Genomic DNA, 15,012 nt, shown 5'->3' with positions numbered 1-15,012 from the left:
GATCATTATTGTTCTTAAGTGCCCTCAACTCAGTTCCGACTCCTAGCGTCCCTGTGTAGAACAGAGTGAAACACTGCCCAGTCTTGCGCTATCCCCACAGTTGTTGCTATGTTTGAGCCCATTGTTGCAGCCACTGTGTCAATCTGTCTCAATGTGGATCTTTTTTGCTGACCCTCTATTTTACTAAGCATGATGTCCTGCTCCAGGGACCGGTCCCTCCTATAACATGTCCAAAGTGTATGAGACAAAGTCTTGCCATCCCTGCTTCTAAGGAGCATTCTGGCTGTACGTCTTCCAAGACAGATTTGTTCATTCTTCTGGCAATCCATGGTATATTCAGTATTCTTCACCAACATAATTCAAAAGCAGCCATTCTTCAGTCTTTCTTAATCATTGTCCAGCTTTTGCATGCATAAAGGCGATTGAAAATACCATGGCTTGGGTCAGGTGCACCTTAGTCCTCAGAGTGACCTCTTTGCTTTTTAACACTTTAAAGAGGTCTTTTGCAGCAGGTTTTCCCAGTGCAGTAATCATTTGATCTCTTGACTGCTGCTTCCATGGGCATTGATTGTGGATCTGTCTTAGGCTGGGTTCTCTAGAGAAGCAAAACCAGTAAAGCGTATAAATATGTACATAGATAGATTTATATCAAAGAAACAGCTCACATGCTTGTAGAGGCTGGAACATCCCAAGTCTGTGGATTAGGATAGAGGCTTCTCCTGATTCACATAGCTGCAGTGGCTGGCGAACCCAAGATTGGCAGGTCAGAGAGCAGGGCACCGCTCAGGGGCTATGAAGATCGAGGAATCCCAAGATCCACAGATAAGCTGATAGCTCAAGTCCCAAGAACTGGCGGTCAGACCAACAGGAGGATCCAGAGTGAGCAAAAAGGCAGAACTTCTGCTTATATCTGAATGCAGTCCTTTTCCCAAGGAAACTTTCTTTCAACTGATCGGCTACTCACAGCAGATCCCATTATGGGAGTGATCACATATAAACACCGAGAATACAATGGTAGAATGTCATGGATTGGATTGTGTCCCCCAGAAATATGTGTCAACTTGGTTAGGCATGAGTCCCAGAATTGTGTGGTTGTCTTCCATTTTGTGATTCTCCTTTGTGTTATAAATCATAATCTCTGCCTGTGGTTAAAGAGTATTAGGGTGAGATGTAACATCCTTGTTCAGGTCACTTCCCTGATACAGTGTAAAGGGAGTTTCCCTGGGATGTGGCCTGCACCACCTTTTATCTTACAAGAGATCAAAGGAAAGGGAAGCAAGCAGAGCAGGGGAGCCTCATAAGCCTCATACCAGAAAGCAGTGCCGGGAGCAGAGTGAGTCCTTTGGACCCAGGGTTCCTTCACGGAGAAGCTCCTAGTCCAGGGGAAGATCAATGACAAGGACCTTCCTCCAGAGCCAACAGAGAGAAAGCCTTCCCCTGGAGCTTATGCCCTGAATTTGGACTTCTAGCCTACCAGACTATGAGAAAATAAATTTCTCCTTGTTAAAGCCATCCACGTATGGTATTCCTGTTATAGAGGCACTAGATGACTAAGACAGGATCTAAGTAAAGTGAAATCCTTGACAAGTTCAATGTTTTCTCTGTTTATCATGATGTTGCTTTATAGATTAGAATATGGTATTATATAGACCAATGAGCTCATTTATTGATTGTTCATATACTTATTATAAAACATTAAATGGTCCCTATTGGTTACTTAACAAGTTAAAAGGAGTTTTAACGGCTGAGTGTAGACTACATACACTTTAGAAATAATTGTAAGCAGTTTATGCTCAAGAAGGCACAAGCTTTTCACATATAATGGCTTTTCATTTTTCTAGTTATAGCTGACCTTTATGTAGGCTTTCATTTAGGCATCAACTGCTATAAATATTGGCTTTGTCATTCAAGGGGTAATTTTTTTTTGTCTTCTGTTTCTTTTTAATAGAGGGAATCTGAAGTAATTTTTTAAAATTTTAAACAAATCTGTGAAAATGAAAATATGGGGAACATGTTAAGTTTCTGAATTTTCTAAAATTGCTAAAATGAATCGGTACTGCTTTTATAATCAGAAAAAATATTTAAAAGAATTAATAGAAATAACCTCTAGAAGTAGAATTAAAAAATAGGCTACATATCTTTGAAATTACCTGTGATGAGGTAGGGAGAAGGGAAAAGAAGAAACAAACAGTAAAATATCGAAAACAAATAGCAAGGAAGCATAAAATAAGGAAAAAAATGACAAAATAAAATTTGTGATAACAATAAATATAAGTGGGATAAACTCACTCTTTAAAATAAGGCTACTACAAAGTTTTTTTTTTTTAAGTCTAATTTATATATTATGTACAAGAGATATGCATAAAACAAAACGATTCAAAAAACTTGAAAATGGAAGGATAGGAATTTCAGGCAAATTATAACAGAAAGAAAGCCCAAATGATACTCAGTTTGATAAAGTTTAAAATGAAGGTAAAGCATAATCAGTGGGACAGATTATAATGATAGGCATATGAGCCATAATGATGATTCCATGAATCTGTGTACCAAGTTATACAGAACTAAAATATAAATATTAAAAAATTATAAGTAATGAAGAGAATTGTTAGAACTCAGTAATAGCTTAGAGATTTTAGTGTACTTCTTTAAGTGTTGGACAGGTCAAGCTGATAATTCTTATTCCTATAGTCTATATTTTTATTTAGTTTATCTACTAAAATCATATCTTCTCCATGAGTCATGAAATGTTTATAAAAACTTGATCATATTTTTGGCCATAAAGAAAACTTCAGGTAATTCCAAAGATTAGAAGTCATAGTAGATTCTTTACCTATAGTGCAGTAAATTAGAACTAAGTAATAAAGATAGGGAGGAACTTTGGTAATTTTCAAGTCTTCTCTAACAATTCTTGGGTCAAAGAAGAAATCAAAACTGCAGTTGCAAGATATATAGGTAATATGATAACATCAGAGTATTGAATTTTCTTTTGTTTTTCTGGTAAACAACTCATTGTGTTTTCTGGTTTCAGGAAGGTAGTTTAAAAGACAGCATTCAATAATAAATGTTTCTTCACCCTCTGTGATGTGCAAGGCATTTTGCTTGGTAAGGGATACAACTCTGAATAAGACTCTGAGCCTTGTGAATTTGAAATCCATTGGATTCTGTTATAGGATTCACATTAGTAGTAAATTTCTTGGGATATTATATAGGGAAAATTGTCTGTAGTTTCTTATATAAGTTTAGTATGATAATTTTAGTTTTTAACAGTATCTATGGTACCCATACAGAGAGGAGAAATAGATTGTTGTAGTAGATGGATTGAACTGTGTAGAATGCTTGGAGATTTTCAAGCCTTTTTACCTCTGTTGTATGTTAACAACTCTGTTTCGCTGGAAAATTGACAGTCTCTCTGAGCTTCAGATTCTTTATCCATAACTGAGGAAGCTGAATTAAATACAAGCTTCATTATATACATTACTTTGTGTAGTTGTGAATAAATTCATTAAGAATGTATTGAGCGTTAACTCTTTTTCAGTTTGTCAGAAGTGTTCATACACTCTTGGAACTTACGTTCTGATGGGGGGAAAGAGAGAAGCCATGAAAGTAGAGGAGTGTGTGTATATCTCAGCCAGAGGAGGAAGGAGAGGATGAAAGAAGGGCATTGGGGAAGGTTTCAATGAGGCATTGTAACACCTGAGCTGGTCTTGAAGATAAATAAGAGTTTGTCAAGTGAACAAGGGAGGAGAGAGTTCTAGGCTTAGGAAATAATGGAATATACAGAGGCGGAGAGGACGCCTTTAGCATTTGGGAAACTGCAAGTAGTTTGTGTGGCACTTTGTAGTTAGCATGGACTTATGGGGGAGTACCAAGAGACTAAGGAGTCCCGGGGTGGTACAGACAATTAATGTGTGTAGCTGCTAACCAAAAGGTTGCAGATTTGAGTCCACCCAGAGATGCCTTGGAAGAAGGTTTGGTGCTCTGGTTCCAACAAATCAGTCATTGAAAACCCTATGGAGCACAGTTCCACTCTGACACACATGGGGTGCCCGTTAGTCAGAATTGACTCAGAGGCAGCTGATAGCAAGAAATTTAAAATTGAGGTATATGGAAGCCAAATTGGGAAAGCTTTTTATATCATATTAAATAATATGGAGTTTAAGCTGAAGACATTGAATAACCACTAATATTTTTAGCAAGTGGGTGGCACTGTAAGATTTAGTTGAGATGGGTGCAGTCCAGGTGAGACATGATGAAGCCTTATGCAAGATTTAGTATGTGTATATATTTTCTTAAGCCCTGGTGGCGCAGTGGTTAAGAGCTTGGCTGCTAACCAAAAGGTCAACAGTTCGAATCTACCAGCCACTCCCTGGAAACCTTGTGGGGCAGTTCTGCTCTGCCCTGTAGGGTCACTATGAGTCAGAATCGACTCAGTGACAACGGGCTTGGTTTTTCAGTTTGTGCATTTTCCTTGGGAGCAGATCTGTAACTTTCATCAGATCATAAAAGAGGGCTATTAGGGTAAATATATATTGTAGAGAAACTTGACATGATGGCATTCTCATAACTGAAGTTCAAATAATTTTAACATTAACCTTACTCATAAATGACTAATCTAAATTATTATTTTTTTTTACATTTTATAGTGGACAGGCCAAAATCCCAGCAAGTTCGAACCTCTAGTACAATAAGGCGAACCTCTTCTTTGGATACGATAACAGGACCTTACCTCACAGGACAGTGGCCACGGGATCCTCATGTTCACTACCCTTCATGCATGAAAGATAAAGCTACTCAGGTAAAATAAGCCAATCAAAATCACTGTTATTACTGCGCAGTCTTTGTTTGGATCACAGTAAATGTAATTTAAAGAAGAAAAGTATTTTTCACAAATTTGAAATATAATAGATTCATTCAACCAAAGAAGGCCGTTTCTTTTACTAAGCTCTAGAGTAATTATTTTTTGTTATCTGGCTTTTAAAGGTCTTAAAACTATTTAAAATATAATAAATAGCACATCAGTTAATAATACATGGTTTCAGAGACTTTTTTGTTATTTTTAGAATAGCTTTCCAATAGAAATAATATAATGACTGGTAACCATATTACAAAATAAGTATATTTTGAAGAAAAGTTTGTGCAGTTCTTGAAAATAATTTATAAACTCTTAGCACATGGCTGAGAACATTTATGTTAAAGGACTTTTTTTGTGTGTGTTTAAAGCCAAGACTAAGAACTTAGAGAGAGAAAAATTTACTGTTTGTCACACCTTCTCTTTTTGTGGAAGGATCCCTAAGCTTTTGATTTGAAAAGCTTTTTCTCCTATGTCAGGAAAAAACAAAAATTGAGAACATCTTTATTCATGATTATCTGAGTTCTTGGCCGTATCTTTTAACAGTAAATAGTCAATATTTATTGACAGTATGAAGAATACTAAAAATAAAAGAGATGGCATTGGGCCTTAAAGAACTTACAGTATAGGTAGGAAAATAAGATATAAATTTATAAAAATTGTTAATACGAGATAGTGTATAATTAGATGATGAACAGAACATTTAAACAAGAGGGAATTCAAAGGAAGGAGAAACCATTTTGGGCCAGGTGGGTTAGGGAAATGGAAAGATTAGCATTTCATGTCTAAAGAAAAAAGAGAAAAGGGAGAGAGAATTTTAGATATGGTCTATGACAAGTTTGCTTCTCAATTTTTGTTATATTCTTGGACAAGCTTGAAACTGTGAAAGTAGCTCCTTTGTTATTCATCTTATTCAGTCTACCTTTATAAATATTTTATGCCCCCGGCCTTTTGCTTTCCATTCTTAGTTCTGTGAGGAAGAGGATCAGTTTGAAATGGCAAGCAGTGGGTTGCTGAAGTAGAAATAACTAGCAAAACTTGGAGATATGGTCCTGGAGTTTTAGAGGGAGATGGGGACACAGATAACTCAGAGGCATCTTTCTGGAGGAGTTATATTCGCAGATATGATATAATGTAGATACAGAGTGTAAAGAGAGAAGGTCATGCAACTAAAGGGCGTAATTTTTGGAAATGCACACAAGGTGGAGAGAAAACTGTTCATCTGGAAACAATAAGAGGAGGAGGGAGATAACATTGATTGAATATGTGCCATATGCTGTGCGTTTTATATCCTGTGTTTCATTTTATTCTTACAAGAACATTATAAATTACAGAGATGGGGAGAGAAAAGCTCAGGGAAGTTAAGTGACTTATCCAGGGTCATAAAGCTAGAAAAGATTGGAGCCAGGTTTCTATCACAGGTCAATCCGTTAACCAATCTGGGTTTCAGTTATTAAAATGGGGTTGTTACGATAAAAGGAATTATACACACACACACGCACACACACACACACACACACGTATGTATTTCATATATAATTATGTATATCACGTAGTACAGTATAGGAGCCCTGATGGTGCAGTGGTTAAGAACTCGGCTGCTAACCGAAAGATTGGCAGTTCGAATCCACCAGTTACTCCTTGGAAACCCTATGGAAGCAGTCCTACTTTGTCCTTTGGGGTTGCTATGAGTCGGAATCGACTGGACGGCAACGGGTTTGGTTTTTGTTTTTTTTAGTGCAATATATATTACAGAATTGACACTGTACCACTGAACTAAAAATGGCAGCTATTCTTTTTATGCTGCTTTTTATATTTAAAAAAAAAAATTCTAACATTTATTGGACATGTGCTCTGTCCTGACAGTATCCACAAACATTAGCTTGTTAATCCTTCAGAAAAAATGTGAGAAAAAGCAAAAGGTCAGGAGAAGAACTGGAATAGTGCAGCCTTAGAAGCCAAAGGAGAAAAACTGTTCTAAGAAGGGGGAAATGGTTGACATTATCAGATGCTGTAGAGAAGTCATGGAGAATAAGAACTGGATTTAGGAAATAGGGACACTTTACCTTGTTTTGTAGGATACATTATTGATGATATGGCAGAGGAGGAAACCCAGATATTTAAGAGTTATGAAAAGAGTGATGTGGACATTGAAGAAAATGACATTAGATAGGTTTCTTAAGCATGTCTGTTTCTGTATCTATGCAGTGGGATTAATGACATCTAACTCAAAATATTGTATGATTAAATATAATATTTGAAAGAGAATGTGACAAGTGGTACATAGATATGTGTCATTAGAAGTAAATGTAGACAGTCCCACTTGTAACATTTGCAAGATCTGGGGCAAGCACAAATGAAGACTCACGTACTATATATGTACCATATAAGTCAAACGAACAGACCATTAAATAAGATATATTTTGTCCTCCTTATGGACCTGTAAGACCAGGTGAGAATTGGATTCTTCAGAGTTACATGCCAGAATGCGTCCACATTGGCGAAGCCCACCCCATCTTCTCACCCTTACTCCCCTACTCTTGCTACTCACACTCCATCCAATACTTTGAATGGCAGCTTTACACATATGTGCGAACACCCGTGTCTTCACATTCAAGCTCTTCCTACAACTCCTTAGGAACAAGGACCCAGGGATAGATCCTTGCAAACCTTGGAAATCAGGCTTGCTGCAATTTGGGTAGGGAATTCTTGGGTCTAGGGTCGCTATCAGTTGGAATCGACTCGATGGTAACGGGTAGATTACCCAGAGCATAGTCTGTGGCAGGGGCATGGGCTCATGGTTTGTATGTCTTTTTGACTCCAATGTCAAAAGGGTGTGGCTGGAAGAGGACCAGTCCCCCTAAAGCTTGAAGTCCAGGGTAGTGGCCTCTTGACTGGGTCTGGGTTTAGGTCATTTCTTTAAGATAACTTAGAGTTGAAAGTAAGCCAAAATATAGACCTCATTCTACAGATAATGTACTGAGGCTTAGAGAAGTTAAGTAATTTGTTACATAGCTAGTTTTCTAAGTAAGAAAACATTTGAACCCATGTCTGTCTGATAACAAAGCTTTTGTTTTTTTCTCCTGCTCCCCTAGTGCCCCACAGCAACCACTATGCATATAGTACTTAATCTAGTGCTTGGCTTACAAGCATAAGAAATGGTCTTGCCCCAGAGATCTGTTCGTTTAATTGAAAATACAAGAGATGAACACATGAGATGGTTTTCCTAGCCACATCCATTCTTCCTGGATTAACTCTTGAACTCTTGTGGAGGGAAGAAAAGTAGTTTTTAATTTATTTAGTGTGAGTTGGTCGAGGGGAGGCTATACAGTCAACTTGCTACAGATATTAAACAAGTAGGCTGTCTGGTCTTGGTGGAGGGTGCACCAGTATCTTCTTTTCAAATTTCCATATTTCAAATACCCTAATTACTGAGGACTAAAAATAAAATTCTTAATGTTGTTAGTATATTTATACTTTAGACCTTTAAATAAAAGGTATATAGTGTTGTGAAAAAGATTATGGACTTGGAGACAAATCTTATGTTCAGATCGCCTTGAGGGGAACTTTGTAGAACAGTGGAGATGTTGTATATGATAAATGTTGTATATCTTGGTTACATGGATGAATGCATTTTTCAGAACTTATCCAAGTGTACACATAACATTTGTGCATTTTACTGTATAACTTTTACTTTAAAAACATAGACCATAACAAACATATCAAACTCTAGTGTTGTGTTCAGGGCTAAAGTATAGTGCTGTCTGCAACTTCGCAGTGAATCAAAAACAAGATGGATCGATGAATAGATGGATAGATAATGCAATGAAGCAAGTATAGAAAAATGTTAAATATAAACTCTAGATATTGGCTTTATGGATATTCACTGAGCAGGTTTTTTCAACTTTTCCATATATTTGAAAACTTTCTTAATAAAATGTTAGCACCTGTATTAACTGCTGTGTGACTGAAGTTTCAGTTTTCTTTTCTGTAAATTTAATGAAACCTGATTATTACATTTGCACATTTATTCTGATAATTAAAAGAGCTGCACATTTTTAAGACAAATGAAGAAATGTATCATTGCCAGTTTATTAGAATAATCTGTTTAGTGGAAAGAAAAACTAAAAATTCTTTGGGGAAATTGAGTTAGTTTATTATTTTAGTCTTGGCAGACATGAACTTTTTTAAACAAAAATTTATTAGCAACTCTTAAAATTGAACTTATGGTTACTGTAATTAGATAGAAGTCCCTCAGTTTCACCCCATAGTCTAGTAACAGTTTTTCAGCTCTGTGCATGGTTATATTCTTAAATGGGAAGGTAATACTATATATAATCTTTGTAAAGTCAAAAAGAGCCTTGGTGGTGCAGTGGTTGAGTGCTTGTCTGGTAACTGAAAGGTTGGTGGTTCAAACCCACCAGCCGCTCCATGAGAGAAAGATTTGGCAGTCTGCTTCTGTAAAGATTACAGCCTGGGAAACCCTATGGGGCAGTTTTGCTCTGTCCTAAAGGGTTGCTATGACTCAGAATCATCTCTACGGCAACAGACATGGGTTTTTTTGGTTTTTAAAGTGGTCAAACAATAAAAGACTAGTATACAGCAGATATCAAAGGTGTTTTCTCTGACTTCAAGGTCTAGTAGTGGTTAGGGATGTTCACAAATATTCGTATTCTGGCATAGGATAGGATTATACTTCTCTGCCCACTTAAGTTGAGCATGCTATGAGATTTGCTTTGGGAAGAAGCTTTAAAGAGCTGGTGCACGCTTAGCTGAATTATTTTTCCCTCTGACAAGGGGGAACTAGAAGTGTTCACCAGTTCTCTGTCCATTTGGGTCCCTAAGTGACAGTGACAAGCAAAGCCTTCTTACCCATTATGTACATGTAGTAAGAGCAAGAAAGGAACCCTTGTAGTTTTAAGCCATTGGGACTTCAGGGTTCATTGGTGTACCATAGTATAATTTTATCTATACAGATTGACATGCAATATAACACCTTTAACAGGTTTTTATAGGCCTTTTTAAAGCATAGTATATTTTCTCAATTAGAAGTTCTCAAAAGATTGAATTTTATACATGAAATCAACACCATAATAGAATGAAGGAAAAATACTGAATACTAGGAAGTGAAACTAGTACTGAGTACTAAGAAGGACCATAATTTTGTCATTCTTTTAATCATATTTTGAGTGTTTTTCTTTTTTTTAAACAAAGTCGTTATAGTTTATTATTGTTTCTTACAATGCCTTGGTTTTGTGTGGCCTGTTATACCTTTCTTTGATGTTTACTTTTTCTGGTACAATTAGAGGCAACTTTTTGTATGCACGTAGTCTATCTGAAGCAGCATCTGGAATAGGCTACTACCTCAGCCTCAACAAGTCGCCTCTTCTGATATTTCTATTAAACTAGAAAACTTGACGGTAGTTTGCTTCTACAGCTGATGCCAGTTAACAGGCTTTCCACAAATGAATGTATTGCAGTTCTAACATTAACCACTGTCATCTTCTTTCTTCTTTTTAAAACAAAGATCTAAAATGTTTTAGATTAGATTTATAGTCTAATAAAATTATCAGTTTAATTCTTTTTACATATAACTTTGAAAAGAAAAAAGTCGCTTACCTAAACACAGAACTGCTACTTCAGACATCTCCTAAAGTCAGCATCCTATTATAATATCTTTTAAAATCTCTGTGTTTCTCAGTTCTCGTAGGGACACTTGGCGGTGTACATATCAAACCAGTTGCCATCAAGTTCAGTTGCCATCGAGTTGATTCAACTCATGGTGACCACATATGCATCAGAGTAGAACTGTGCTCCATAGGGTTTTCAGTGGCTGATTTTTTTGAAGTAGATGCTAGAGTCTTTGTGGACTGTTTGTGTTTTATACTATTGATGTCTTTTTGTGCCCAACGTCTTAGTCTGGGCTGTCTAGAGGAACAAAACCAGTGAAGCATATATAGATATATATACCGTATTTTTATGCAAATAACATGCACCTTCTGTGTTTGTTTGCCAACCACGCCCTCCCCCCATGAGGTATTTTCATAAGCGCCCATGCCAGTTTTTTATTTTTTTTTTACATGTTGCTGTTAAAAAAAAATTAGCATAGTACACTTACAAAAATACCTTGCCAGGGGGAGGACGCGATTGGCAAACAAACATGGACCACGCGTAAAAATACATTAGAGAAATTTTACTTCCAGGAAATGGCTCATGCTATTTTGAGAAAATGGCTCATGCATTTGTGGGGGCTGGCAAGTCCCAAATCCATGGATCAGGCAACAGACTGAAGACTTCTGCTGGCTCACATGGTTGAAGGGCTGATGAACCTGAAATCTGGAGGTCAGGTCACAGGCTGGAGGCCTCTGCTGGCTCAAAGGGTTGTGAGGGTGGCGAATCCAAAATCTATAGGTTAGGTGGCAGGCTACAGACTTCTACAGGCTTATATCCCAAGAACTGGAGGTCAGGTGATAAGAAGAGTTTACAGTCAAGAGATAGTTTTTAATTGTTTTAATTATTGTTACTTGGTAACCAATTTAATAGTTTGTATGACTAGTTCTGCTCATTGCGTTTATTGTAGAATGTTCCTGTCTAATCTTTCATGTTTACTTTTGTTAATTTTAGAGTTATTTTGTCAAATTCTTGCATTGTTTTGGATTGTAATTAAATACTAATTTATGTGGAATTGTCAACTTTGCCATATTGTCTTATCCAAGAAAGGGTATATATTTTTATTTATTCAGATAGTCTTTATCCTTCAGGTGTATTTTTAAACTTCCTTCATATAGGATCAGCATATTTCCTGTTAGACTTATATCTGTATTTATCTTTTTTAATTGCTGTTGTGATTAGGATCTTTATACTTTTGTTTGTATGATATTTTTAATTTGAATTCTCTTGTTTTTAATATTTTTTCACATAACTTCGTTTGGCTTTCCAGATATATGAGTGTACAAATAATAATTCTACCTCCTTTCCATTATTTATCCCTCTTACGCATTGTCCCTCTTTATATGTTCTCTCTTGGAATTGTATTGATTAGCCATGTTAAGTAATGGTTGTGGTAGTGAGTGCCCTGCCCCTGTTCTTGACTCTAATGAGAATGAATGTATCTAGTTTTCTCTTTGGACATTATATATTGACTTTTGACTATGAAATGTGTTTTGCTTACCTCAAGCATATATGCTTATTGTACTAATGGTTTTTCGTGTTCTAAACAGGAGTGTGTCTTTACATGCGGAATGCTTCTTCATCATATATTGAAGTAAATATGTTGTTTTGACCCATAACCTATAATGTGATAAATTTCTTTAATAGCTTACTTAATATTTGGATTGGCATTACATTTCTGGAATAAATACCGTTGGTTTATGGAGTTTTAAGAAAATAATATGGTGTCAAATGAAGTGTTTGTTAGTATATTTTTATGATATTTGTTTCAGTATTCAGAAATGAGATTTGCAATTTTTTTTCTATTTCCCAGTGTAATCATCAGATTAGTGTTATACTTGCTTCATAAAAAGATTTTGTGAGATTTCCTTCCTCTATGCTCTGGCTTGGTATAAATATCATCTGTATCATCTGTTATTTGGATCTGAAAGAATTTACCTATGAAACTAACTATCCTAGTGTCTTTTTGAATTGTAGCTCTTTAGAAAATCTTCTCAGTTTTTTCCATGATTCTTGGTCTCTTTTGGTTTCTGTTTTTTGTTGTTGTGGTTCGATTTTAATAACTTGCTTTCCTAGAAAATAATTGATTTCATCTTGCTTTTCAGTGTATTTGCATAGAATTTTATAAAGCATTCTTATATAATTCTTTTAATTCTCTATCTGTGGTTATTTCTCTTTTCTTGTTTTTAATGTTGCATATTTGTAATTTGTGTGATTTAATTTATCAGGTTATATAGTATTAAAAATTAAAGGTATAGCACTTATTTAACTTTCTACGCTTTTCTAATTCACTGCCTTCTGACTTTATCATTTCATCTGCCTTCTTGGAGTATATATTGTATATTCTTTTTCTAGAGTCTGGTGATGAATGCTTAATTTGTTTCTAATACTTCTTGTTGTTTGGTAATCTGTTTTTGCCAAAATCATGCCTCTGAGCTCAGGTTTGACTGGTATATAATGTTTACATTTTTCATATTTTTAAGATATTATGAAATTTCAGTCTTGATATCCCTTTTAACATGGGAGCCTTTTGTTATTTTGGTTTTTAATTTCTAAGTGGTTGAAGTTTCTTTTCCTAGTAAAAATTTAATTTATAGTTTTATTGTATTAGAGTATGTGGTCTATAGGAATCTTTTTTGAGGACTTTATTGAAGTTTTATTTGAGGCCTAATATATACTCCTTTCCTGGGTGTCACAAATGGTTAAGTGCTTGACTGCTAGCCAGAAGATTGGTGGTTTGAACCTCCCCCGAGTTGTCTCGGAAGACAGACCTAGCAACCTGCTTCTGAAAAGCCACAGCCTTAGAAACCCTATAGAGCAGTTCTGCTCTGCTCATGTGGGGGTCACCATGAGTTAGAATCCACTTGACTGCAACTAACAATAAAATATAATCCTTTTTGTTAATGCTTCATGGATATTTAAAAATAAGGTATGCTTGCTAGGTGATGTCGAGTTGATTTTCAACTTATAGTGACCCCATGTGACAAAGTAGAACTGCCCCATAGGGCTTCCTAGGCTGTAATCTTTACAGGAGTAGATTGCCAGGTCTTTCTCCTAAAATAAGGTATAGTCTTTACTTTTAGATAAGGAATTCAGTATGTATCAATTCAACCGTATTAATTGTATTCAGTTTCTCTGTGGCCTCATTTATGTCTGCTTGTTCTGTCACAAGCTGACAGTTTTGAGTTAAAATATCTGTTGATGTCTATTTCCAACATTCATTGCCTTATATACCTTAATAACATTGATGTTTAAACATTTATGTCAATTGTATCATATTCATAGTTGGTATTCTTTATTATTATAGAATTCCTCCCTGTCTTGATTAATATTTTTTCCCTCAATTTCACCCTTCATGATATAAATTAATATTGTGAACTGTTTTCATTGTTTAAGGACTCTCGTTCTGGATTAAGACTGCTTGGTTTTGAATCTTGACTCCCAACATTTTCTAGCTTTGTGATTTTGGACAAATTACTTTAACTCTGTGCCACAGTTTCCTCACTTGTAAATGGAATATTATAATAGTGCCTACCTCATAGGATTGTTGTAAGGATTAAATTGCACTAATGCTATGAACAGTGACTTCCACATTTACTGTTAATAGTAATATCAGTAATTGCTAATTACTATTAACATTTACTAACAGGGAGGAAAGGACTGGTGAATGTTTGGATATTGGCATTGGCACTGTTAATTCACAGCTAGGTGAAAAAAAAACCCAAACCCACTGTCGTCGAGTCTATTCCGATTCATAGCGACCCTACAGGACAGAGTAGTACTGCCGCATAGAGTTTTCAAGGCTGTAATCTTTACGGAAGCAGGTTGCCACATCTTTCTCCTGCAGAGCTAGAAAGGGAGACTTCCTTTCTTCCCACCTCTCTCCCCTATTTTATTTTTCCCCTTTTGTTTTTTGTTTGTTTTATTGTGGTAAAATACATATAACAAAAAGTTTGCCATTTTAACCATTTTTAAGTCTACAGTTCAGTAATGTTAATTATATTCACCATGTTGTGTTACCGTCACCGCTATACATTTCCCAGAGTTTTTCATCATCCCAGACACTCAGTGCCCCTTCAGCATTAACTCGTCCCTCTCTACTTTCCTCTAGCCCCTGGTAACCACTAATAACCTTTTGTCTTTATGTAATGAGCTGTTCTAAATATTTCATGTACGTGGGATCATACGGTAAGTGTCCTTTTGTGTCTGACTTATTTCACTCAGCATAATTTTTTTTTCTTTTTTAATATTTTATTGTACTTCAGGTGAAGGCTTACAGAACAGATAATTTCTCAGGTAACAGTAACACACATGCTGTTTTATGACATTGGTTAACAACCCCACAACATTTTAACCCTCTAAATTCTCAACTTTTTTTTTTTTTTTTTGGTGAAAGTACACATAGCCAAAGATACGCCATTTCAAAAATTTTTTTACATACACATTTAAGTGACATTGACTACGCTCTTCTAATTGTGCTGTTATTCTCACTT

At 35.8% G+C, this 15,012-nt stretch overlaps 1 protein-coding gene across 1 annotated transcript in view; it reads left to right on the top strand.

Annotated features, from left to right (window-relative positions):
- Positions 1-15,012, top strand: part of GLCCI1 (glucocorticoid induced 1) — a 113,310-nt gene that overhangs the window by 34,466 nt on the left and 63,832 nt on the right. Inside the window, exon 3 of the mRNA XM_012558299.1 lies at positions 4,644-4,795. Within this exon, the coding sequence (XP_012413753.1) occupies positions 4,644-4,795 (152 nt within the window). The remainder of the gene's footprint in view (positions 1-4,643; positions 4,796-15,012) is intronic.

This window comes from Trichechus manatus, unplaced genomic scaffold, assembly GCF_000243295.1.
Source record: "Trichechus manatus latirostris isolate Lorelei unplaced genomic scaffold, TriManLat1.0 scaffold00156, whole genome shotgun sequence".
NCBI lineage: Eukaryota > Metazoa > Chordata > Mammalia > Sirenia > Trichechidae > Trichechus > Trichechus manatus.
Note: the sequence above shows the minus strand (reverse complement) of the source record. Positions and strands in the feature narration are given on the sequence as shown.